The 27576-nt window shown below is 36.2% G+C and overlaps 2 protein-coding genes across 4 annotated transcripts in view; one reads left to right on the top strand and one right to left on the bottom strand.

Annotated features, from left to right (window-relative positions):
* itga5 (integrin, alpha 5 (fibronectin receptor, alpha polypeptide)) overlaps window positions 1-8032 on the top strand; it is a 60630-nt gene extending 52598 nt beyond the window's left edge. The window contains exons 27-30 of the mRNA XM_065285394.2: window positions 2283-2396; window positions 4085-4186; window positions 5019-5141; window positions 5822-8032. Of these exons, the coding sequence (XP_065141466.1) occupies window positions 2283-2396; window positions 4085-4186; window positions 5019-5141; window positions 5822-5902 (420 nt within the window). The 3' untranslated portion in view covers window positions 5903-8032. The remainder of the gene's footprint in view (window positions 1-2282; window positions 2397-4084; window positions 4187-5018; window positions 5142-5821) is intronic.
* A 1730-nt stretch (window positions 8033-9762) lies between these two features.
* The window catches only part of rapgef3 (Rap guanine nucleotide exchange factor (GEF) 3), a 43058-nt gene continuing 25244 nt past the window's right edge, over window positions 9763-27576 (bottom strand). For all 3 annotated transcript variants that reach the window (XM_065285397.1, XM_065285395.2, XM_065285396.2), the window contains 23 exons: window positions 27387-27567; window positions 25823-25907; window positions 25670-25730; window positions 25139-25215; window positions 24838-24984; window positions 24628-24728; window positions 23231-23319; window positions 21844-21922; window positions 21562-21712; window positions 21044-21126; window positions 20834-20864; window positions 19915-19993; window positions 17436-17573; window positions 15764-15861; window positions 14938-15063; window positions 12900-13081; window positions 12050-12140; window positions 11806-11856; window positions 11627-11714; window positions 11159-11223; window positions 10974-11028; window positions 10564-10635; window positions 9763-10480 (listed from right to left, as the gene is read on the bottom strand). In XM_065285397.1, coding sequence (XP_065141469.1) covers window positions 10362-10480; window positions 10564-10635; window positions 10974-11028; window positions 11159-11223; window positions 11627-11714; window positions 11806-11856; window positions 12050-12140; window positions 12900-13081; window positions 14938-15063; window positions 15764-15861; window positions 17436-17573; window positions 19915-19993; window positions 20834-20864; window positions 21044-21126; window positions 21562-21712; window positions 21844-21922; window positions 23231-23319; window positions 24628-24728; window positions 24838-24984; window positions 25139-25215; window positions 25670-25730; window positions 25823-25907; window positions 27387-27567 — 2249 coding nt within the window. In that variant the 3' untranslated portion in view covers window positions 9763-10361. The remainder of the gene's footprint in view (window positions 10481-10563; window positions 10636-10973; window positions 11029-11158; window positions 11224-11626; window positions 11715-11805; window positions 11857-12049; window positions 12141-12899; window positions 13082-14937; window positions 15064-15763; window positions 15862-17435; window positions 17574-19914; window positions 19994-20833; window positions 20865-21043; window positions 21127-21561; window positions 21713-21843; window positions 21923-23230; window positions 23320-24627; window positions 24729-24837; window positions 24985-25138; window positions 25216-25669; window positions 25731-25822; window positions 25908-27386; window positions 27568-27576) is intronic.

Genomic DNA, 27576 nt, shown 5'->3' with positions numbered 1-27576 from the left:
AGACACTTTTACAGAAAATATTATATTGTTATGGCTTGTAACATCTTGAGATCCATGACAATGAGTACCAAATAATTAAAAACCATTTTGAAAAAAATTTTTTTACGTCATGGGAGGGGCTTCTGCGACTCCACTCGTTTCCTGTAATCACGTTACTACTAGAGCAAGCTCCTGATTGGTTAACGCGGCGTGTTTTTCCGCCAAAGTTCACATTTTTCAACTTGCGTGTTTCCCGCGGCAACGCTCAATCCGCGCCATTCACGCTAACTGTTGGTTTACAATCGCATTACGTTGCTCGCTCTAGATTACTCGCGGGATTTAACTTTGTGTCATGCAAATTTTCCGCTCGAGTTGAATATTTTCAAATTTGGCGAAGACGCTTTGAGGCGAATAGCGCGTGTTTTTACGGCAAACACCCCACGCAAGGACGCCTCTGATCGCATCTTTGCATTGACTTTGTATGTAATCTACTCGCGCAAATCGTTGAACTCGCATCTGGTGTAAACCCACAGTAACCAGACGCGCGAATGAGGCGGAATGGCGTCTACCGCACCGGCCCAAATGCCTCACTGTGGGTTTACACCAAACGCGAAGCGTGCAATCGCATTGCGTTGCTCGCTCTAGATTACTCGCGGGATTTAACTTAGTGTCATGCGAATTATCCGCTCGAGTTGTATATGTTCAACTTGGGTGAAGACGCATTTGAGGCGAATAGTGCCACCCATATTGCGTCATTCGCAACGCCCCACGCGAGGACTCATCTGATCGCGTCTTTGCATTGACTTTGTATGTAATCTATTTGCGCAAATCGTTGAACTCGCATCTGGTGTAAACCCACAGTTACGATTCATTCACACGGGGCGTAAACGCTTAACGGAAGGCTTGTCTGAAGCGTGGCCAACAGGCAATCACAGTGGTCACAACCTATGCTCCGGTCTTCCATAAACGTAATTGGCTGACTCTGCCTAGGTTATTTGCATAAGGCGATCTGATTGGCTGACGCACGCGTTGCCCCTTGCAAAGTTGAAAAAAGTGCCAAAACTTCTGTCGTGAGCAATGGCACTGTCGCGGCGCCAACGGATCCAGAATTCAATTCGCCAACGCATGACGTCACCCATTAAAAGTGAATGGGAAGCGTTAACGCTTACGCCTCGGCAGCTCTAGCATTATCATTAACAATTATGACTCTTTGTGGTTATAATAATGTGGAAAACGACAATTCGTATAGTAAGATATTTCGAGGAAAGCTTTGTCCTTATTTTCAGGTTTCTTTTCTCTAAAACTTTTGGATTGTTACAACCAGTGTTTCGATAAAATATGCATAAACCCGAATGCTGGTTTATATTAACACAGTAAATGTCCATATGTGACCCAACAATGGGTTGAAATAACCCAGCAGAAATTAATTTAAACACAATGACTGGCTTTGTCTATATTTTACCCAACCATGGCTTGCAAACAACCCAGTATCTTATTGAGAAGATTCATGTTTATGTGCTTTTGGGCATTATTGAATCCGGCACTGAAGAAAGCAAACTAGTTCTCATGTCCAATCCCTGTTCCTCAATAGCTTCAAACCTTTAGAAGATCCCACACGCAGTGGTCATCTGCAATGATCTGTGACTATTCTTTCATCAGCCTAATGAACCGCACAACACATTACAGGGATGTGATGATGACGCAATTGTACATCTCGTAAAAACCAGGGAGTTCAATGTTATTGCGTTGGAGGGTTGGAATTTTGGCTTTAGGCGACTCTAAGCAGAAGTTTACAGTCCTGTGACTCAAGCAGTCAATTTCCACTAATTTAAAGCAGTCGATGCATTAGACTCTAACATTAGGCTCTTTGTCACTGCTTTTGGCTCATGATGCTGCCATCCGTCTCATGGTTTCATCTCTTCATCCGGATTTGCATTTGTCTTTGTTTTAAGTGAATTAAAGCTGTGCCTTTTATTTATTTCTGCCAAGCAAATTCAATGAACATTGTTTGTTCTGAATCTATTGTTTGTTTAAATCTTTTCTGACCTTGTATTGTGTTTGTTTATTAAACTCCCTGCTGGCATGAAGTTTTGGCAGAAATGCAAATAAGGCTATATAAAGTGGTTTTGTAAACCTCATTGTGCCATTTGTGTAAACCGTTGATTTCCAACCTTGGGTACAGGTTCCAGGGGTTTTTACAAATGAGTTTATTGAACTTATAAATAGAAAAGGGGTCTAAAAGATTTTTGTTTGGCACTACTACATGGGTACTTAACTGTTTTTCTATTTCTTTGATGTTTTAGTCTTGCTCCAGCGTGGATTGCTGGACTTTAACGTGTAACGTCGGCCTGTTGGAGCGAGGTACAAGTGCCATACTGCATGTTCGCTCACGGATCTGGGCTGAAACATTTATGGAGGTGAGAACGCTGACATATCTGTTTGATAATACACACTGTAAATAATGCAGTTAAAGAGGACATATCTTGAAAATCAGACTTTTTTTCATGTTAAAGTGCTATAATTGGTCCCCAGTGCTTCTATCAATCTAGAAAATGTGAAAAAGATCAACCCAGTAACTTAGTTTTGGTAAACCATTCTCCGCAAGCATGTGAAAAAATAGGTCATTAAATTTGTCTCCTCTTGTGATGTCAGAAGGGGATAATACCGCCCCTTAATCTGCACTATCCAACCACTGCACTGCCATTTAGTACAGAGATCAACTCATTTGCATTTTAAAGGACACACCCAAAAATGGCACATTTTTGTTCACGCATACAAAGTGGCAATTTTAACATGCTATAATAAATTATCTATATGATATTTTGAGCTATAACTTCACATACAGGGGCACCAAAGATTTATTCGACACATTCAAAAAGTCTTGTGAAATGTCCCATTTAAAACAACTTGGTTTTGCAAATCAATTTAACTTACTATTTTAAGTTTTGACTTGTGATAAGTTGACATAACTTATAAAAACAAGTTGAAATTGTTTAACTTTTTTTTTACAGTGCAGTAGCTGCCAAACCCATTTTTTGGGGCGATTGTGCTTTTAAAAGTTCTTATTTCAGACTCCTAAACCTCAAAAAAGAGCTTTTTATAAACAGCTCACTTTATATAACACTGACATTATAAAGTCTGTTTATGATCATATTGATTTAGAGTTTTTTTCCTGGCAAGGTCACCTTGTTTTAGGAAGTTGTCCTTGTTGAAGAAAGTCAGATGACGTCTCCAAACAAGAGTCTTTGAAAGATGCCTTACATGCTCTCTAGTTTAAGCCAATACAAAGATTATAAAGTGAGTGCATTGAAAATGAATTACCAGGCGATTCTGAGAGCTCAGCAGATTGGAATTTCTGAAGGCCAAAGTGAGAGAGACAAAGACAGCTGAAACATTGAGGTTTAGTGAGGCAATACTGCCCCCACCTGACCATAGATGGGATTGACAGAGAATTTAATATTTAACTCATCTGACCACTCATAAAAACCACTGATCTGCTGGCCACCCATCATTGTGATGCCCAGCTGATGTCCGCGCAGCTTTAATTTCTATTTTTTTTAATTCTTATAAAATTTTATAGTATACTAGCCTACTTAATAGTAGTATTTTAAATATATGGTATTTTAAATATAAAGTATTTTTGCTACTGGATCGCATAAGTCTACCCAGCGACAACCAACCGCTTTCTGTTAATGTAATTTTTTAAAAATTTTATAAGACAGTATTTAATATATAGTATTTTCTATCGAATGAGCTAAGTCAGTCTGTCTCTCTCTCTCTATGGGTTTTTTCTCCCTAGGACTTTTTTCCCACAGGGTTTTTCTCCTGACCTCTTGGGAGTCAGCTGACATTGGCTTAAATTACATTACATTATTAATCAGCTCACTAGTACGGTTTAATCTTAGCTGCTGTACTTTGCTACTTTTGTTGTCCTTTGATTTTTCTGTGTTTTTTCTTGTTTTATTAATGTAAAAAGTATGCTTTGGAACAATTAAACAATTGTGAAAAGCGCTACAGTATATTAAAATAAAATTAAATGAATACATTTTAATTCAATTTATAAGTCATTTAATTATCAAATGTGTCGTCTTGTGCTTTTTTGCAGAATCCACACAAGAGCTTTATTCTGGAGTGTCTTGCTAGTTACAAAGTTGAAAAGATGCCTTATGCTATTTTACCCAAGGAGAATCCAAGCGGTGCCAAAAAGGTAAACTTCATACAATTGTTTTTTGTCCATTTTTATTATGCTTTAATAAAATATACAGAACAATAAAATATATAGAAAATAGTACATAATGTCGTGGGTAACATTACAAAAACATAAATAAAAGACAGTTAAACTAGCTTAAAGAATTGACCCCATAGTCTTACAAGCAACAGTGTTTTTTGAGTTTCTCAAGGAAATTAAATGTATATCAAGATCTTTCTTAAAGATGAAAAAGGAGGAGTTTTCTTTGAAAATTTGCATTTGTGAATATAACATTTAGCAAGAAGCAGCAAGTTAAGAATACGTTTAAAGTGATAGGGGTCTAATCTCAGTTTCACCAAAAAACATGATTTTTTTTAATTAAACAGAAATTTGAACAAAATTTGAAACGTCAACCCAAAATATTTTGCAGTATAAACATTCCCAACATAAATGTCGGATTGTCTCATCAGCCTGATGACAAAAGGTGCACAAGTGGGAAATATTATTATTGAATTTAGCAAAGTTATAATTAACTGGGTAGCAATTGTGAATAATTTAAAAAGAAATCTCAACAACTTTATTAGGTAAAAATATTAATTTCTGAAGGAGCCAGAAATCTTCCCATACTATATCATCAAATTTGTTATTCCAAAAGCTTAAGCAAGCAGGTAAAGCTACCTGATCTCTGTTAAGAATTGAGCATTTTTTTGTTTGATAAACTACTGAAAGGATTTTGTTCAACAAATAGATTATAAATGAATTGTTTTTTAACCAAGAATCAATTGATATGATTTCAGATATATAGTTTAGCCAATATTAATTCAAATAATCCACTCTTTCTTTTCTGTAGGTTGTCACTCCCGTGGTCTGGAACAAAGTAAGCAGTACATATGCAGTACCTCTGTGGATCATCATTCTGGCTATTCTCGCCGGTCTTCTACTGCTTGCCCTGCTCATTTATGTCCTTTACAAGGTGGGTGATGCCATTCTGTTTACAGTTAGTTTATGAGTTAACTAACCAAACTATAAGTGGCTGTCACACGACAATGTTTTCAACGGCAAAGGGGAACGTTTTTGTGGTATGTCTCTTCGTTTAAATGAGAACAGCATTTTAGGGTTTTGTGATGGGTTTCAAATTGTATTTTTTTGTAAATGTCACCTTGTCGTCTTAATGTAATCTACGTAAATGCGAATCTGTAATAACGGTGATGTCATGTGCGTGTGTTAATTCAGTTTATAACACGGGGATGTTAAATGCTTTATTCTTATTGGTTGAGACATGTTCTACGGGTATGCATTATTTTTCAATAAACATACACCGGACCTCCAGTCCTTTGAATTATTTAAAAATAATGCCCACCCGCTTTGCTCTGTAGAAGAATGCATATGCACGCATCCGCGTAGTGTTTCTTTACAAAGTAATATCGCCATCTACTGGCCTGGCACGCATAATACAGCGTTTTTAGTCCTTTTCACAGATCCAGAACTGCTGTAAAAACGCACTTGTACTAAATGGGTGTCGTGTAACCGTACCCTTACTTATTATTGATTTTTTTTGTGAACTCATGTTTATCCTTTGTCATTCGCTTTGCAAATTCTCATACTTGGGTTTATTCCTAAACTCATTCTTCTCTCTCTCTTGTAATCCCGTAGCTCGGCTTCTTCAAGAGAACTCCTTACGGCACTGCTATGGAAAAGGCCCAGCTGAAACCTCAAGCCACCTCTGAGGCCTAAACTAAACAAGAAAGCATTCAGAGAACAAATACCAAAGAATGTTCTTAACCAGAGGCCATCAAAAGACAAGGTTCATTGCTGTTTAAAACAACATAGACTAGACTGCAGTAGAGAAAAGATGGAGAAAAGATCACTGGATCTTCACCGTACTGCACTAGACGATGAGACCCGAAAGACTTAAAGCCAAATGAATGTTGACACACGTGTTTATTTTATTTTTCTTGCTGTGGGTTTCGATTTTTAACCACCACTTATAGCCTAACAACTCGCAAACAGTTTGGGTTAATCTTAACCAAAGCTCAGGATCAGTTGCCTATTGAAAAAGAGCAGCAACCAATGAGAGTCTCTCTTACAGATTCTGCCCTAGACTGACACTCGACTGCACTAATACTGATTTTTACTTTAAGTTTTCACTTAGTTTTAGTCCCTACATCATTACCAAAACGCCAAAGACTTTGACACGTTTTTTTTTTGTTGTGTTTGAACGTGAGAATGAGGTAGGATACCTCACCATGGACCCTCATCTCCATTTTCCTGCTGTTTTAGTTTTTTTTTAAACAAAGACATTGTAAATGTTTTATGTTTTGTGTGATTTCTGATGGAAAGTTTATTCGCAAAGGTTTTCATTAAGAATGAGATTTGAGTTTTCAGCTCAGTCACCTCTTACCAAAAAAAAAGTTGGTTTCGGTCTCAGGTGATACCGTGGCACACAGGTCCAGTACCATGCGTTTCCATGGAAACATTGTAAGGATCCTTAACAAAAGGCGATGTTGCGCTCATAACGCCGATCCCTGCTGACTGTCAGCTGTTTCTGTTACCTTACTAAGTTATTAGTAACAAGCAGTAGCGTTGCCTTAGTAGTCATCTGGGACACAACTGGATCCACATCGAGCCTGTGAAACCTCGCAAATGCCTTGAAGCAGAGCTGTGCTTTGCCATTACACTAATAGACTCTTTGGGCCAAAGAGCGTTGGGAGCCTATTTCTTCCCACGTGGACCTCTCGGTCGTCCCTTTGAATTTCTGTGGATGAACGCGGAGAGCCGCCGTGGACTTGGAATGAGATTTGCGCAAAGTCTGTTTGTCAGTGCACTTGCATATACATACACGCATAAACACAAACAACGGACTAAACGCATACTCGTTCCGAGGTGGCAGTAACCAGGGACTGAATGTTGAGATACACTTGTATAGTTCTTGTTTTGTCTATACTGTATGTGTGTTTGTGTCCAAATGCTCAGCTTGTGGGGCACCACAGTCGAAATGCCTTTGTACTTCATGGTGCTAAAGTGGCCAAACAAGATAGGGAGCAACGGCAATCACCTATCATGAAATTCTTGTCTCAGCAAGCCACTTGGAAAGGGAAAGCGGTTCCAAGTGTGGAATGTGTAGGACGTTGTATGGAAGTGCAATATTGTTGTTTTATCTATTCATTTAAAAAAGAAATTGTTGTGTGTATTAATACTTTATTTTACTAAGGTTCTCAAAAACTGCAAATTTAAAGACAACACCCAGTTTGAGGGTTGAAATTAGCCCAGATGTTAGGATAATTGTGAAACAATATAATACTGGAGTCGATCTTTTCTCTCAGAATTACAAAAATAGTGCATTTTGGGGGAAAAGACCATTTTTAGTTGTATGATTGTGTATATTACGAATATGATTGTGCCATAAAAATATAGTAATTGGTCACAAGCAAAATCTCTTGTCACTGATTTTTCATGAGAGTTTATTTTACTGGGCCGCTCACAGATTAACGCCGTATAATGGCACAAAACCAACAAACACAGACACCACTCGATACCATAGTGATGTTTTTTGATATTTTAAATCTCTTATGTACATTTTCCAAAACATTATTTATTCCTCCAAAAATTTTACTGATTTTTGCATTTAAGCAGGAGGTAACACTGGGTATGTCTTTTTATTTCTATCCTATAAAACTGCCCCAAATTCCTGTTTTTTTTTTTTTTTTTTTGAGTTGTAAATATGTGTGGTGAGGAGATTATTGTAATTTTCGGATGATTTCACACGGTATTTCATCACCCCATATTGGGGAGAAACAGAGGGATGTTCAAGTAATTATTTGTATTTCCAGTTTGCATTTTAAAATAAATCTTTTTTACAAATTCTTTGTTGTTGTTACTCTGATATGTTGTTCAGGGTTCCCACACCTTAGTTAACTTCAAATTCAAGGACTTTCCAGCTCCAATACCCTCAAATTCAAAAACTAAATGTGGGGACACATTTCAAGTAAGAGCAAGGTTACATTGTGTTACCTTTTAAGATACATTGTTACAGTTCCCTTTCGAGGGAACTTGCGCTGCGTCACTTCGGTGACACTTTGGGGACGCCTCCAGGGGGATAAGTGTGTCTGAATGTGTATATCAAAGTGTGTCTGAATGTGTATATCAAATTCAACCAATGGTGAAGCTTAACGATAAAGACAGGGTGACGCGGGAGCTAGAAAGTATATCACTATCTGAAATATTGCTAAAGACGGCGTTACAGGGACACAGGAAGTACGGCCAGGGAGACGCAGCATCTCGTTCCCTTCTCAGGGAACAACCGTTGCATACGTAACCTGAGACGTTTTCATGTGTCAAACACAAGTACTGTATGAAAAAAAGCATTTTGGTATGAATCAACATTTGCATACTGGGGTGATTCTCACGAAACCATTGAAACACCACGGCACTAATGATTTTAGCTATAAAATGTGTAATATAGTAATATTAAAAAGCATCAGAATTAACACAATACTGTGTTCTACCTTGCACAAAGTGTGATTCAACGTAAGAAATTATAATTTGTCAATTTTATCTCATTTTCTGCTGAAATTCTCATTACCGCAATGTGTCCGGCTGTGTTTGAACATGCGTTATGTTGTAATTTAATCAAATTAACACAAAAATATTTAGAAAAAAAATAAATGGATGTTTTTCTAGACTACTTTAGATGACAGAAAAAATATTTTCTGAATATTCATGTATAATAATAATGAAGAAAAATTTGAAAAATGATGTGTCCATGCCTGATGTTCTCATCCTCCGCAACACTTTTTGAGAACAGTTTAAGCACACATACAGAATTTTAATAAAGTTTGATTTTGAGTGACCAAGCACATGGACCAGTTACTTCAAGACGGCTACCAGGTAAGATCATTTTTTTACAGTTAATTTGAAATATTGTCTTGTCAGAATGCTTACACGACATTTTGATTATCATTACCGCAACAGATGCTTATTAAATGTTAATTTAATTAATAGAAGCATAATACTTTGATTTTTAATGCATGTGCAGAATCTCCAAATTATGTTCTTTCAGGTTTGTCATGTCATTTTGAAAATATGTCAGTGTTGATGTTTTCTGACTGTTGCGGTAATGATATTTTTTAGGACTAATTTTTTTAATTATGTTACAAAAAGTGTTAAATGATAAGTAAAAGTGTTTAAATTAATGTTCCCATTTACTCCAGACTTTGTTTTTCAATGTCTGGTGGGAAAAAAAGTAAATTTAAGCAATTGTTACATTTTCATGCTTGACATTTTTAAAACCAAGTTTTCGTGAGAATCACCCACTGAAGATATAAGCGTTTAGAGTGAACAATTTAGCATGCATGCTTAAAAAGTCTAGAATTTATATGATATTATCCTACACCACACAGGGAATAATATCAACTTCTTGCATAAAATAAATTCAAGCACTTTCAATGACCTGTATCTATGTGTCCATATTTTCAAAAACTTCCCAGGGCCTTGAATTTCCCCCCAGATTCACAAACTTTCAAGGACCCGTGGGAACCCTCGTTAATATTAATAAATAATTTAAGCAATATTATTTTACAATAAAACAAACCATACCCAAAAAGTCAATAATTTATTTCTAAAAAATAAACACTTCATAATAAAAATGCATAAGATATACATTTTATATAATATACGGTCTACAAAACTGATGCACTTCTTCATAGTATTCATCGGTTTAGGCAAGTGGTATTTGAATTACTTAATAGAGCAGCTAGCAGGTTAACATTTAGACAGGCAAAAATACTGTTATATCCAGAATAATTGTCAATTATTCCACTCATACTACATTTACTTCATGTGCATGTCTACATATGTGTTTATATTAAACTCTTGTGTATAGTACAGTCTATCAGTCAAGAATCAAGAACTCACCAAAGGCAAAGCTATGGTGTAAACATTATAAATAACAGTAAATGCCAACAGCACTAAAGTTTAATTCTTTGCTCATAGTGTAGTAGTGTGTCAGACACGGCATGCATGCGAAGGCATGTTTACATTCAGTGCTTGGCTTAACATAGTCCATATAGCACTGGATTATACACCATATAACCACACATAGGGTGATCATGGATTTCATCAGTCAACTGAAAAGTAATGGGTGGGATTTATTCTCCAATATGGAGCAGGGCAGTGGTGAAGAAAGGCCGGTTTCTCATCGCTCCAAGGCTCTTGAAAGCTGAGTGAGTTTCTTCTGATTGTCAATCACATTGAGGTTCTGAATGTACTGTCTTATATTGGTCGGACTGCGCAGGTTGACAGACTGATCTGAATCTGTGACAGATAAGAAAAAGATGAATAATGCGGCTGTATGTTTTCTATTAAGAAATTAAGATTTAAGAGTAAAAAAAACATACATGTTGATATTCGTATAGCCTGGGCATCCAAGAACATTCTCTCTGTCAGACCCTTCTGAGGAGATGAAGGCACTGCAAAAATGAAAAATACAGAAATGTTTTTGCAAGATTACGTGAGGTAAGCAAAAAGCCACAAAAATAGTGGTTTACAGATTAAAAACGATTTTTAAAAACTAGTCTAAACATTACGGTGTTCCTGTACATTAATTGAATGTGCTACGCCTACCTATCAGCATTTGACATCAAAGTACCGCGAGAGCGAATCTTGCTTTAAGTGTAGACCCGCTCTCGCGGTACTTTGATGTCATAAGCCGGTCAATATGCGCAGCAACAAATGAAGGCCGAACACAACCAATTATTAGAGTCGTTGTAATGTGCGACCCGCACCACTAGATGGAGTATAATATTACCGTAAGGTTGACTTCTGCATTCCCGCACTGTTTTCACTGTCCTGGCAACGAGACGCTGTAGACGACGTGAAAGAAAAATATTAAATCATCTTTTTTTTTTATCAGAGTAGATACCAAATCGAAGGCAAACATCTACAAAAAGACTTTAGCACGGATCAAGTCAACGTGTAAGTAAACAAACTCACCATTTTCTCAAAGTTGACCAATTTATCAGTGCAGTTCTTGTTTCCTTCATGGATAAAAGTCATGTCTACAGTGAGAAATGAGCAGGATATAGATTACGTCAACTACTGTCCTCCAGTTCACTATCTTAACTACACTATAATTCATGTCGTCTTGGGAAGTTTGTTATCCTGAGCTTGTGAACAGCAAATAGTCCTAAAATAGTCATAAAACTAATGATTTCCTTCCCAAATACCACTACCGACTGTTTACGATTAAAACCATTACAAAATCCTTCATGGGTCTTATTCCTGTAGGATTTAATAGTGTTGTCTTGGTTCCCATCTGTCAGATAACATCCACCAAGAGCCCAACACATTACCAGTAGAGACCCACAGAGACTTTTATTCTTTTTTTAAAAAAACAATACGGTTCCCATTACAGCCATGATGAATGTAAATGATGGTCAGTACTGAGAGAGAGAAGTGTACCTTTAAGCAGCAGTGGCATGAAGGGAATGTATGGAGGGCTGAGTTTAGATACAGTCAGTCTGTAGGCCCTGTGATTACGGGATGGATCCTACAACACAATTCAATAAGGATTAATAAACTACATAGGTCATGTAATGCTTCATATCTGTAAGCAAATCGGTATGCAAACATGCCCTTACCATTAATCTTTCATATGCACAGTAGATCCTCTTGGTTTTGTTTGGAAGTCTCTGTTATACAAAATGAAACAAACTGTTTATTTGTTTGTTTTTCTAAATTATTTGACAGATTTAATTTGTTAATGATGTCTTTTATATTACTAACAGAACTAAAAGCGACAAAAGTGCATTATTAAACAGATCCTAAGCAAAGTTTTGAAATCCATGCTTAAAGGGATAGTTCACAAATATACTTCTCCATTACCTCCCATGTCTTGTTTAGCCTTAGAACTGCGCTGTTATTGAGGCCGAACATCACAGCGAAAAATGAGTTCAGGTTCTTCTGCTCTTTTAAACTGAAATAGATCAAACCAGATGCTCATCAGACAATATTCACTTATTAATCAGTGGCGGCTCGTGACTGCTCATCCGAGGGACGCAAATTCAAAATATGTGTTTGTTGCACCATGTGCGTCACGTGCTTTGTCAAAATAAGTGCCTGCTGCACACGCGTCAAAACCGTTTATGATAAAAGAGACGCTCACATTCACAAAATACACGCAAGACACTCCCTTAACAGTAAACTCTGGTTACGCATGACATTATGCGAGGATCTGGCAAACGCGAGCGTCTCTTTTATCATAAACCCTTTAGACGCGTCTGCAGCAGGCACTTATTTTGACAAAACACGGGATGAACATAGGTTCACTCGAGGCGTAGAACACACATTTTAAAATTACAAACCACACACATGATGCGCTACATACATGTAATGACGAACTTCACATCGAGCGCCCTCGAAAAAAGAAGTCACCGGCCGCCACTATTATTAATGCAAAGCAAAAAATGTGCTTATTTCACTGTAAATATGTGATTGGATTTTAAAGGTCCTGTAGGTCGTATGGCATTATACTGTGTTAGCATTGCAAAAGCTATACTGTTTAAAATATATGCTTGCACTTTTAGTCAGCATCTGCCAAATGCATAAATGTGCATGTAAGTAATGGACGTGTATTGTATAGTGTTAGTGTATTTGTGTATGTTTATTCATTAGTGTAAATCGTTGTGGGATGCAATGGCAGTTCTTGAATTTTGAGACTTTGGAGAATACTCACACAATGGCTATCTTGATAAACTTCTTCAGTAGCGTGGCTCTCTTGACCAGGTCTTCACAGAGACACAGTTCAGTAACTACCCAGTACTGAATTTCATTGAATCGACGGACAATACGCTCCAGGTTAGCCGTCGTGGTGCCTGGGAACTTGTCCCGTCCAAAAATGTAGTAGACCAGCTCCACCTGTTGTAGTACAGCAAACTAATTTTAGCATGCTTTTAATAATTCAAATAAAACAATTAAAGGTATAGTTTACCAAAAAATTAAAATTTTGTTAAGAATTTTTTTTTTCTTATGGTAAGCACACAGTTGATGGTACCCATTGACATCCATAGTAGGAAAAACGAATACTACACTGCAAAAAATTATTTTCAAGAAAAAAATCTTAGTATTTTTGTCTTGTTTTCAGTAAAAAATATCAAAAAATTCTTAAATTAAGATGCTTTTTCTTGATGAGCAAAACGACCCAAGAAAATAAGTCTAGTTTTTAGACCAAAAATATCAAATTTAATTGATTTTGTGCATAAAACAAGCAAAAAAAAAAATCTGCCAATGGGGTGAGCAAAAAATCGTGAAAATTTTTCTTAAACACCAAATTCAAGAAAAAAATCAAGAAAAATTAGCTTACCCCATTGCCGGATTTTTTTTGCTTGTTTTATGCACAAAATAACTTAAATTTGACATTTTTTGCAGTGTATTGAAGTCGATGGGTACCGTCAGCTGTGTGCTTACCATCTTTATCAAACATTTGAAAAAATTTATTTTGTATTCAGTATAGTAAAGAAACTCATACAGGTTTAAAACAACATGTAAAGAATGTAAACATATGATGTAAACAAAAATGCACTGACATCATAGTAACAAAGACCTTGTAAAAATAAATATCTATAATCAACAACAGTAAGGCAAACAGATTTTATAGTGGCTTTTTGAAATTATCATTTATTGATATGATTTGTTTTTGTCATATATATGACAAAAAAAAAAAAATATATATATATATATATATATATACTACAAGCTAGTACGTTACTGTTTTACAAGATATTATCAGCTCCATGCTTATATCAGGTGAAATGATCAGATTGTGTATACTCAAAACAAGGACAAAAAGTAATTGATATGAATCCACTTGTCATTCATCTGAGTTACACTTATCCAGGTATTTATGAGCAGCGGACAATGTGGCGTCAGACACTTTGTTCAAGTGTTTATCACAGCAACAGTAAAACCAGACTTGGTTATGAAGTATTTTACTCATTCACTCTTATCTCGATAATCTGCACACATGACTGATCACATCCTATGACGCTTTTGTCCCTGAATGTGCGAGGTGGTACTGATAACAGACTAATAAGCATACAGACTAATAAGAGAGATATGAATCGCAAATGTGATCTATAAAATGAAAAATGAGGTAATGAGATAAAACGAGAACATATTTACACTTCTCAGATCGTTTTCCTAACCAAAACTTATGTGGTCCAACATGTAGCTCATCCAGAGCTGTAGTTGAGTTTGTTTATTAAATCTCCCATCTTAATCTACTAAACCTGAGACCACAGAATTGCAGCAAACACAAAACATTCTCCTAACGTTAGTTTTTGGTTTCTAGAATGTTATTTTCCAAAGTTTCTATTTGGTTAGCCAGAAAAGTTTTCTTTACAGAAATATAGTTATTTTTAGGTTAGTTTAACGTTCCCATAATGTTATAAAAACTTTATTGTAAAGTTAAGGGAGCGTTAAACTAACCTAAAAATAATGTCCCCCCTAACGTTATTCTACTGTTATGAGAACGTTATTCTAATGTTAGGGGAACGTTAAACTAACCTTAAAATAACGTTATATTTCTGTAAAGAAAACCTTCTTGGCTAACCAAAAACAAACCTTGGAAAATAACGTTATGAAAACCAAAAACTAACATTAGGGGAACGTTTTGAGAACAAAAAAACGTTAGGGGAATGCTTTGGGAACCAAAAATTGTTAGCTGGGATGTCTGAAGAACTATTTTGTGTGATCATTTCTGGTGTGTCATTCACCTCGTGCATGGCCTTGAAGAGCTCCCAGTCGTAGCTGGTGAGCTGGCCTGCGATGTCCTTGGAACACATCTGATCTAAAGTGTCTATGGTGTTTTTCTCTGGACCGAGCTGCTCCATTACAGGGGTCTGTCAGGATTAAAATACATATTGAGTCTTTTATGAAATAGATTCATAGATACAAATCTATGGTCAGTTTACTGTGCTAAATGTCTAGAGTAGTACGACACTAATGCTGGATTATTTCAACCCATGGTCGGATCAAATATGGACTTGCTAGCTTAATTTAAACCAGCGTCCGTCCATATTTTACCCAAGTATTGATTGAAACAACCTAGCATTTTTAGTGTAAGTGGACATTAAGTGTAAATGTACATTTACATGTATGCATTTGGCAGATGCTTTTATCCAATACAGTGCATTTTACAAGGTATATATTCTATCAGTATGAGTATTCCCTGGGTGTCGAACTCATGGCCTTTTGCGCTGTTAACACAATGTACTACCACTGAGCAATACAGGTGCATCACTTTATTTCTTGTATTGCTACCAAACACCAAACAAAGGTGAGATATACAGTGATAACTGCTAAAATTAAAGCCACTTGCCAGTCCATTATTTTGAAGAGGTAGAGGACTGAATTGTGCATGCAAACATCTAGAATGGCTGATTTGCATTACATTAATGATGTTACATTTTTACAGGTTCATTCATTGATGCATAACTTTTTACATTCAGGAGCTTTAATGACATCTTTTACAGTTCATTAGATCAGAATTGTAGACCTGAAGTGAATAAATATTGTAGCTGTGATAATTATGTCTCTCACCAGTTGCTCCACTTGGCTTGCAGAACAGAAAAAAAGCCTCTCGTTCACTCCTAGAGATGCAGACACTGCGCTGGCTTCCAACTTTAGCTGGACTCTGTCTAAAAGACACAAAAACAAACAACAAAAAAACTTGAATCAAGTCAGGTTTAGATAGTAGTATAGGACAGGGGGTTTCGCTAGGTTCGCTGGGGATAAATAAATAAATAAATAAATATATATATATATATATATATATATATATATATATATATATATATATATATATATATATATATATATATATATATATATATCACAGGTCTGTTGAATGCTGTATTCTGATTGGCTGAGAAATGTTCCGTGGGTATGCATTCATTTCTGATAACCGCACACCTAACTTGTCAAATGTCTTAAAAATAGGCACCAGAGCAATGCTTGTGGTATAAGAGGAATAATTGACTCCGGTCCTTTGAATTATTTGAAAATAATGCACACCCGCGGTGTAACGGCACTCCGCTTCACGTCATGCCGCATTGCACCTTGAGTGTGCATTATTTTCTTATAATTCAATGGCATGTCGTCAATTATTCCTTACATATATACTCATGCAAATATGTTTTATGTATCAATAAAGGATAATTACCAGATGAAGGTCCAGTAACAGGTAAAAAACAGATGAAAAATAAATGTTTTTGAAGTTAAACATGCAAATGTGCCATTAGATTCTCAAGGGGCACTTCAAGTAAATAATTGAGATCACAACTGGGTTCAAAAAAGTTTGAAAACCTCTGGTATAGAGCCAAATATACCAATAGCAATCACAGTGTAGGGTTAAATAGATTAGTTTGGTTCAGCATTAACAGTGGTATTTTACAAAAAAGTAATTCAAAGGATGTATGTAGGTTTACATTTATGCTTAGCTTTATAACTTTTGACCAGTAATTGGCCGTGTCACAACATTTAGGTGGAACCCTTGGGCAATAAAGATACACTACACTTTTTTTGAAAATATGCTCATTTTCAAGCTCCCCTAGAGTGAAACATTAGATTTTTACCGTTTTGGAATCCATTCAGCTGATCTCTGGGTCTGGCGCTACCACTGTTAGCATAGCTTAGCATAATCCATTGAATCTGATTAGACCATTAGCATCATGCTAAAAAATGACATGATATATTACGCAGTGCCTGAAAACAGTCCTCATGCCATTGAAAGTTATCAAGGGGACTATTTTCAGGTGCTGCGTAATATCATTACCATGTTACGGCAGCAAAGTCCTTGATTATTATGCCAGAATGAGAGTATAGTTCCTATCCATATCTGCATAGAAAATCTCAACTTATTTTCTAATTTTCTGTTTGTCTTAGTGCACGATGTAACTACAGAAGAGTCAAGTTTTAAATCGAAAAAATATCGAAACTCTTTGGTCATTTTTATCACGATGCTAATGGTCTAATCAGAGTCAATGGACTGTGCTAAGCTATGCTAAAAGTGGTACTGCCAGACCTGGAGATCAGCTGAATGGATTCCAAAATGATAAAAATCAGTTGTTTAACTCTAGGGAGAGTGTCCCTTTAAGATGATAGATGCAGGAAAGATTAAAAAGCTAGCAGGTGCGATAAGTGACTATACACACCATCACCCTAACAAAACATTTCTAGCACACAAGCAACACATAGGAATCTGTTAGCTTACCTCCTGAGGAATTCATCTTCACCAGAACATAGTTTTTGTCAGGGTCCACTAATGTAGACAAAATGGTCTTCACTGAGGTATCGACTGGCAGCATTAGAGTTACAACTTTATGGTCTGGTTTAACGATCTCATACAAGACTGTAACAGACACGATGAAGGGATTTAGATAAAAAACAAAAACTATGTTAGGTAAATTTACGTAAAAGAAGTTGCTAATCAACAACAACGGTTTAGCGGATACTGTGAAAGAGCATGAAATGATCGATAGAAATCAATCTGACGGGACTCACAAATTATGTTCATGGATGATGTATTGAAATAAAATTTAATAACCTATACATTATGCCCCAAAAAAATGTTATGCCAAAAATCATTAGGATAATATGGGGTGGTTTCCCGGACAGGGCTTATAGTCCCAGACTAAAATGCCTGAGCTGCTTTCATTTACCTCAGTACTGAACAAAACTACCAAATCTTTACAAAAAAATCCTTGATTTTAACTCTTTAATTGCCAAGTTCATAAGTGATGTCAAATATTAGGGGAAAAACACACAATGATTGTGGACTGGGCATGTTAGATTAGTAAAAACATCGGCTTTGATGCATTTTTAGTTTTTGTGCAGCCCCATTGACTTCCATTATAACAGCATTTTTTGATTGTAGAGCCATGACACCTTACTATCATGCATGTTTGATTGTTGGTGGTTTTTCCTTTTGCAAAGATGTAAAATTTGTCATTTTTAACAACACGAAAGTTAGTAAATTTGAACAATGCACAAGGGTTAAAGGAATATTCAATTTTCTTAAAAGAAAAATCCAGATAATTTACTCACCACCATGTCATCCAAAATGTTGATGTCTTTCTTTGTTTAGTCGAGAAGAAATTATGTTTTTTGAGGAAAACATTGCAGTATTTTTCTCATTTTAATGGACTTTAATAGAGCCCAACATTTAATACTTAAATACTCAACACTTAACAGTTTTTTTCAACGGAGTTTCAAAGGACTATAAACGATCCCAAACGAGGCAAACGGGTCTTGATCTTTGACAAGAAAAAAAATGCTTTTTTAAACCACAACTTTTCATCTAGGTCCAGTCCAGCGCGACCTAACGTAAATGCGTAGTGACGTAGGGAGGTCACGTGTTACATATATGAAACGCACATTTGCGGACCATTGTAAACAATAAACTGACACAAAGACATTAATTAGTATCAGTTGACATACAACAACGTAGGAACGGTCCTCTTTCAACACACTTGTAAACACTGGGGCGGAGTTTCGCGTTCGTCCTCTGTGACCTCTTGATGTGATGACGTATTGTGTGGGGTCACGCTGACGTATCACGACCGGATCTAGACGAAAAGTTGTGGTTTAAAAGAGCATATTTTTTATTTTTCTTGTCAAAAATGACTGTTAAGTGTTGAGTTAAGTATTAAAAGGTTGGGCTCTATTAAAGTCCATTAAAATGAGAAAAATCCTGGAATGTTTTCCTCAAAAAACATAATTTCTTCTCGACTGAACAAAGAAAGACATCAACATTTTGGATGACATGGTGGTGTGTAAATTATCTGGATTTTTCTTTTAAGAAAATGGACTATTCCTTTAAAGAGTAACTAAACCCCTGGTCAGAGCCTGACTCCACCCACTGGCAATATTTGAAAAATGCAAGAAAAGTGGGCAGATCCCAACGGAGATAGAGGGGACGAACTAAGCTCATATCAAGTGTGTGGTGAGATCGTAACAAGGGCGTGGTGAGCTTGAAACTGCTTACGTCACGAGTCATTTTTTGGACCCAACATCCAATAGGAAAATTCAACTGCAATAGCCACCGTTCAACCTGAAGAGGGCAGCACTCAGACGTTTTTACACCATATATTGCAGTATTGAAACACTTTATATCTAAATGTCAAAAAACTTACTAAAATCAATGAACAGCACTAATAAAGCCTCATTCTTACAGATCATTAACTAAAAAAAGTTGGTTTAGGGTTTAGTTACTCTTTAAGATGTACACCTAGTGTTTTTTGTAAGGTATGTTTGTAAAAACTTCTTAAATTACCTAATATAAATAAGGCCTAGTCCTGGATTAACCTAAACTCTGTCTGGGAAACCGCCCCTAAGTCAATATCATGTTCCATGAAGATATTTGTTACTTTCCTACCATAAATATATCAATAATGTATTTATCATTAGTAATATGTGTTGCTAAGGACTTACAACTTAAAAAGTGATTTTTTTGCACCCACAAATCCCAGATAGTTGTATCTTATTCAAACAAACCACACATCAATGGAAAGCTATTTTCAAAACATTTAGGATGATGTAAGTACATTTGAACAAAATCGTGCAAGAGATTTAATGCAAACATCTTGATTTAGAAATGAAACTATTAATCTGTGCTCCTGTATGGCTTGGGAATGTTATTTATTTGTATGATGAGTTTTTACTTTAACTTTTATAGAAGTATAAATACAAACCTTTGTCTTGAGCTCTAATTGATCGTAATTTCCCCACAGGTTCCTCGTAAGCAGAAAACCAATCAAACTTTTGATTCAGCTGAAACAAATAAAAGACCATACATGATATTAATGCTTATTATCAACATATATAATAAGCTTTCAACAGAAAATTAGCAGAGCTGTAGACAGACTGTGATGGGCAGCATTTATAATATTATGGTTTCATCCTCTGGAAAAAATAACCTGCAGCTGCTTGTTCTCATTTAAAGAATTTCAGGAATCAGAGATAAATTTGGTGGTTCACACGGCATTATGAAAGCCTTCCTTAGGGTGCATTCTTTATATCTACTGTACCTAGTATAGCACTAAGGCTTATTTCCCACAGTTTGTACTGTAAGGACTTAAATGGTTGCCTGATTTATCAAGCAAATGATTCAGAGACTTGCGGTATTTATTTATTATATCACTTACACACTATACACACATATTGCAATAAAAATTTATGTTTGTAATTTATGTGTAGAACAAATGTGGGAGGTAACTTTAAGAAATGTTAACCTTAGACCTTGTATTACTGCTATAAATACCCATTATAAATTTCCAGGGCAACTCATCATGGTTAAAAAATCTTAAAATCTCTCCATAATTTGTAATTGTCACTTGCTCCCAAATGCACTGAAAACAATATAACGCTTGGCTGGATTTTATATGATGGTGGATAAAGCTGACCTACAATTAGTGCACACTTGTGTCAGTGCTCAGGGTTTACATTTGTTTTGCTCTGTGAATTTGTGTAAGGGCTCTGGGTAAAGCTGTTGACTTTTCCACCAGCGAGCGTGTTTATCATGCAGTGTCATAAAGTTCATTCTGAGGATTTATTGTCCTCTTATCGCAGCAAGTTTTCCCATTCAGTGAATAAACCCCAGGAGCCTCTTACCTTCGTCAAAGTGTGGCATCCATTTTCTGTTCTGTACAGAGAGTGAATAAATGAAGGATTATGCAGTGAGATTAAGATTATATACCAAGGAAAGATCAATTTACACACATTTACATTGACTTTGCTACTATAATGGACTCAAATCTGATTGTATATCTGTTGTTCAAAGATGTTATATTTGAGTTTGGGTGTGTATTGTTAGTGTATTACATTTTGGTTTTCCTCCGGTCCCTCAGTTGTTCCTTCAGTATGCTGGAGAGTCTGGAATCAGCCATCACACCCTCTCTGAATTTCTGTCACAAAAATAAAGGTATTTAAAGTAAGTATTAGGTTTAGTTCACTTAGTAAGCACAAAAACTCATCTAGAATGCACCACTTTCACTTCACTTAAAACCAAAACATCAAAATACTGTCAAAGCGATCAGAAGCCCCATTCACTTCCATAGTATTCTTTTATCCTACTATGGAAGTCAATGGGGCTTCTGATCAGTTTTGTTACAAACATTCCTCAAAATATATCTTTCTTCGTACTCTTTGGGTTTACTATCCCTTAAACATCTTAAGCTTTCTTCTAATGGAGAAGCACTGTAACTTTTAAGAATGACTGATATAAAAATGATGCTTGATATAAAAAGCCTTGATATTACTTTTAATATTTATTTTATGTGGAAAAATGGCCAATACTGATATTATGCATTCATAATAACTATAACTGTGGTGTTTCTAACCTCCAGGAATTCGTTGGCCACAGGGTCGTCCCTCAGCAGCAAACCATAAAGAGCCACCCAATGACACACCAGTTTAACAATCTTCTGCTTGGTATTGAGGGCATACGCTGCTTTCTCCAGATCTGAGCCTTCGGACGGCTCTGCTTGGTAAGTGCAAATGCAGTTAAAGAACAATATCGGTCCAAAAACACAGATACAGATGAACACTCCTGAGAAACTAGACCAAAAAAATGAAGATCAATATCAAACAGAATATAAAAAGCTTTAGCAGGGTCAGGATATTGATGCTGGAGGGCGGCACAGAGCTGACTGCAGGGCATGAAGACAGGATGAGTTATGAGGAAGTCGCTCACGCTGGGATCTAAAGAAATACAAAAAATTAAAAACATAAACATCTTTTGAAGTGAACATTTTTGGCCACACCTTTAGTCCGGCATTCCTCTGCAGTGTGTTTGTGGTATGAGTATTTCTTTCAAAAACAGTGTTTATATGTGTTATTTATTTCAGAGATAAGACTGAGCTGTGATTTTAGTGGCCCAAAAAAGATTGGTCAATAGCCATAATTTATTCAAGCTGCCATCTGACTGCAAAATCCACTAAGAATTAGAGATGCACCGATATGAAAATTTTCCACCGATGCGATAGCCGATTATTATGTTGGCTTGACAAAGTCTTCAGACTGATCTGAATTTGATTGCTATGTCTTTTCTAAGGAATCAGACTTACTATGGAATTTGTAAAATGGATGATAAAACTTCCAGAAATTCCCACACTTTGCCAGGTCTGAGGATTTTATGGAAAAATGTGGGTTACCATGTTTGAAGAGGCTGGAAGGCAAACTGAGGAGAATGAAATGAGGTGTAACTTGTATCCTGGGGGTACAAATGCTGCCCGACATCGCCCTATAAAGATACTACTGTGAAGGGAATGCCCATGAAACAATGTGTTTATCCTACTATGGTAAATTGTATATAATTATATAATTTATACTGGCAAGCGGCCTATTATTATTGGCAAGGGATCGGACTTACAGAATTCGTAAAACGGAAGTTCAAACTGTCAAAATTCCCATGGACTTTGCCAGGTCTAATCAGAGAGAGCAAGACTGATGAGTCAGATTATGGTCTGGCAGATGCGCGTGCATGTTTAGCCAGGGCCTTTGTCAAGACAACATCAAAGTTTGTTCGCAAACTTTAACCTCTTGTTCAGACTGATATCTGCTGACACCAATAGTTTGGTGGTTATATTAACTTGCATTAACTAAATTCTGAAGATTAACTTTTCTGAAAGTTATTCATTAATATTGACTGAAACTAGTGATGTTTCTTTACATTTTCTATACGCAGAGCTCAAATTCATTGCATTTTCCTGTTCTCTTTTGATTGAGAGGATATTTCAACCATGACTATCGGCTGTTTTAGTGTGAAAAATAGCTTTTTTCTTGACCGTTTATTTGCCGATATATCGGTGCATCTAAGAATTGCTTTCACATCAGCTAGTCAAAATAAATTGCAAAAAAATGCTTTAGCATCTGTATGAAGATACCACTTGCTTTTTAATATCTAATGCTATAAAATGAATATATTTATTTCCTAATTGTAGAAAAATCTAATATGTTTTCAACAGCCACAAACTAATAATAGCAGAAGAGATCATAAATATATCATACCTATAACATCAGTGCCATTGGTTTCTAATTTAATCGCTTCCAGCATGTGTTCGAGAATCTTCTCCGGTGTTCCTGACATTACTTTATACCTGAGAGACAGAAAAATTATGAATGGTGCATACTTCAAATGTTCATATAGTCTATTTTATTTTACTTTATTTGTGTTACTACTGTGTTATTGTATGTTTCTTGTATGTATAATGCTTTGGCAATATTGTAAGTGATACAATCATCCCAAGAGAGGGAGAGAGAGAGAGAGAGAGAGAGAGAGAGAGAGATTTTTTTATTTTTCAAGCTTCTTTAAATAACAATATTACTCATCGTCATCAATTTTTACAAAAAGTGTTTTAAAAACATATTAAAAAAGAAATGCTAAATTAATTTCATTGTCAATAACAGAGCACAAAGCTAGTCACGTATTTTTTGTAATTCTTTTTTCGTGATATTATCACGAATTTGCGCATTTTTTTTTGTGATCGTATAACAAATTCCTGTTTTCGTGTGATTATCACGTATTGGTTACTCAACTGTTTTTTCCTATTTTCTTACCATTGTCGCTTCGGTTTAGGGTTAGATTTACATAAAATGACATCCCTACCCAAACCCAACTCTAACCCCAACGCCAGGCGACATATAAAACAATAAATCCGAAAAAATAGTATAAACCAATGTATAAAGTGACATTTTAATGCAAGCACCAAATCTAACCCTAAACCGAAGCGACAATGGTTTAAAAATAGGAAAAAGCAGTTGAGTAACCAATGTGATAATCACACGAAAACAGGAATTCGTTATACGATCACGAAAAAACGCGGAAATTCGTGATAATATCACGAAAAAAGAATAAAAAAACGTGACTATCTTCATGGCTGAAAACACCCTCACTGAGAGAGAGAGAGAGAGAGAGAGAGAGAGAGAGAGAGAGAGAGAGAGAGAGACATAAGGCTAAAAGATTCATAGACAAATAAAAAAGAAAAAGAGAGAGAAATAAAGGATGGAGAGAGAGAGAGAGAGCGAGAGAGACTGGGTTATGTGGGTGTCAGTAAGCCGAAGATAATTCATAATAATAATTAGGTTTCATTGTATTCATCCCATGGTTTCATAATTGGTTTAATGCACTTGAAATCAAATAGTGAGTGATGTCTAATGCTTTAGCCCGCTGTTCATTTTACAATAACAACTTTCATGCAAAACCCTTTGTTTCAAATGAATCGTTTACAATCATTAAACTCATGGTGGGTATTCTCTCTCCACATATTTATAAGTGTGACACCGAATACCCAGTGCACTGGATTTACCTATTATGGATAACTAATATTAAGGATGTATACCGTAATGTTACATTGCCAATTCACTCACAAATTTGGCAAAGATAAAGAAAAGAGAGAGTCATTCACCTGTTGCTGCTCACTGAGGTGGAGTCCTGTGCTGAACTTTTCTCAAGGACCAAAACCACTTTACCATGTTCCTCCAAACGGACGGTGTTGGCCTCCACATCCTGCAGTTATATTTAAGTTATGTAACATTTATAATCTGATTGACGTGAATATACAGTTTGCCTACACTCATGATGTGAAACTATATGCATCCAAAGACACTGAACCTGCCTTAAGGATTCGTATGAAGTCCTGCTTGTCCACCCGCAGGAAGTGACAGTTGTCCTCTCTTAAGATGATAGTGGCGGCCCGAGGGGCGTCGTTCACCAATGCCAACTGCCCAAAATCATCCCCTTCATGAAGTGTGGTCACTAAACCCTACAAGTGACACATATACATAGAAGCTCAAACAATGGGATAACCCTTCCTTATCAGGAAGCATACAATATGAATTAATTTTAGACAATGTGTGCATCTATTTTAAACCCAGTGTCTTGGAAAGGACACATAACATCGGGGCTGATGGCTTTACCTTGCCATGGGTGATGACATTAACAGATCCCTTCCAGATGATGTACCAGGATGTCCCTTTATCCCCCTGACTGAACACTGAAACAGACATTAAAAGTGCATTTAAGTTAAACATAGCCTGCTTAGTTTAGCTAAGAGCCAAATCTGAACACTATGTAGTTCTTTAAAACAGCCAATTTCCCTCCGAGACTTATTTCATTGGTACGTTTTAAATCTATAATCTTGCACAGATTTTTGGTGACTAATCTCATGCCTACTCTTGCCTATTCAGTATGCAATGATTTGCGCATTGACGCAATCGTTGACTTGGCTGTCTCTTTTTGCTGATACAAGAATGTCAGTCATCGCATCCATCACACAACCGGGAATTGCAAAATCAAATTACTTCATCATCTCATTCACAGTGTTAACCGTGCTGTCTGCCGCTGTGTCGAAAAATATATTTGTTCCTCTGTTTTGCTAATTCAATATTAACACTGTTTTTCTTTTCTCCCACCGCAAACAAAATTGCCACAATTTATTTCACACTTACAAACTGTTCCCGCTTTGGCGTGGCTTTCAAAAACCAGCACCGCTGCCAGTTCCTTCCGAACCTACGGGAAAGAGCGAAGCATAAAGGAAATGATGAATATGTGAATATTTTTGGCGTAAAAAACATGAAACATGTCAGCGAGTGTCGACTCACAGATGTAGACAAGTGGGCAACGGCTTTGACGTGCAGAAGCTCTTCGTAAATAACTTCCAGATCCTCTGGGGTTCTCTGGCTTGGGCTATGGCACATGCAAACAGATTATTCACTCATTTATGCCATACATAATAGAGATTCAAGGTAAATAAGCAACAAGTAGTTTGTACTGTATGTACATACTGAGCATGAAACTGCTGCAGTATGTGATGTGATACAGTCAAAACATATTTGACAGAGTATAAGGTTTAGTCACATGTCTGTTCACACGAAGAGCAAATATTTGCTAAGACTATGCATTGTAAATTTGAACCTGTTCACACCTGGAGTTAAATTTGTCTGATGAGATAGATTAGATCTAAAGAGGAAACTTGGGGCCGGTTGCATAAACATAGCCAGTAAGTTAACAATGTGTCTTAAAGGGATAGTTCACTTTAAAATTCTGTCATCATTTACTCATCCTCATGTTGTTCTAAACCATTATGAATTTCTTTTTTCTGAAGAAAGCAAAAGAAGGTATTTTGAGAAATGATGGTAAAGCCACAGCAGTAAGTGACCATAGACTTCCATAGTAGGAATTAAAAATATTATGGATTTTAATGGGTACCGTCAACTCTGTGCTTACAGTAACATCATTTATAAAAATATTTTCTTAGTCATTTATCACAATACTTCCAAAATGGTGTGGTGTGTTTACCATAATTTCTCAAAATATCTTTCTTTGTGTTCATCAGAAAAAAAAATTCATACAGGTTTAGAACAACATGAGGATGAGTAAATGATGACAGAATTTTCATTTTAAAGTAAACTATCCCTTTAAGAACTAGTTTGACTAATTATTTAGGGCTGATCAGTCTTACTTTTCAAAATGTAATGAGATCAGTCTGCTTTTGTGTGTATATATAATCAGTTTTAAAGAAAAATAAATGATGACTAACTTGTAAGACTAGTCTAAACAGCTTATAAAAGCGGCCACTGTTTTTATTTTTGGAGTTTCGTTCGGTGATGATGGTGGGGTAAAAATGACACACTTCACCTTTACAATCTGCCCTGTATAGAATGGTTTCAGCAGTAACAACATAAACAAATAGCTTTTGTGGTCAACACATAACTTCCGGGAAAATCCGTTAAGAATACATAACAACAAAGACCTTTTAAAGTAGTTTATTTATATAACAAGCAAAATAAACAACACATAGATTATCTAGAAAACTAAAACATTTGTTATTTTCGACGAGGTATTTGTTCAAGAGTTTAGCAACTAGTCAGACCATTAAAAAAACTGAAACCGGAAGTAAAGTTCGCGTCATGATGCCAAACTTTACTTCCAGTTTATGTTTGATTCTGTTTTTGTTTCCTAGGTAATCTACGTGTTGTTTATTTTGCTTGTTATATAAATAAACTACTTTAAAAGGACTTTGTTGTTTTATTCTTAGCAGAGTTTACCAGAAGTTACGTGTTGACCACGAAAGCCGCTTGTTTATGTTGTTACTGCTGAAACCGTCTATATAATGTTAGTATGTTATTCTTTTAGTCTGGTCTGGTATAATTGTTTATGTCTTACCATTTTCGCAGTATCATAGTCAGAAGAGCATCAGGACCCATCTGGACCAGCAGTGATAGACTCTCTTGAAGTTCCTCTTCCTTCGAGTCTTTTTCATTGTTGGTGGAGTTGAGGTCAAATTCGGCCTCCATAAAGCGATAAAATTGCGTGTCTTTGTCATGGAAGTTTACCTCCTGTTTTACTGCACATT

Source organism: Paramisgurnus dabryanus, chromosome 21 (genome assembly GCF_030506205.2).
Source record: "Paramisgurnus dabryanus chromosome 21, PD_genome_1.1, whole genome shotgun sequence".
Taxonomy (NCBI): Eukaryota; Metazoa; Chordata; class Actinopteri; order Cypriniformes; family Cobitidae; genus Paramisgurnus; species Paramisgurnus dabryanus.
This window is presented reverse-complemented; position numbering and strand designations above follow the sequence as displayed.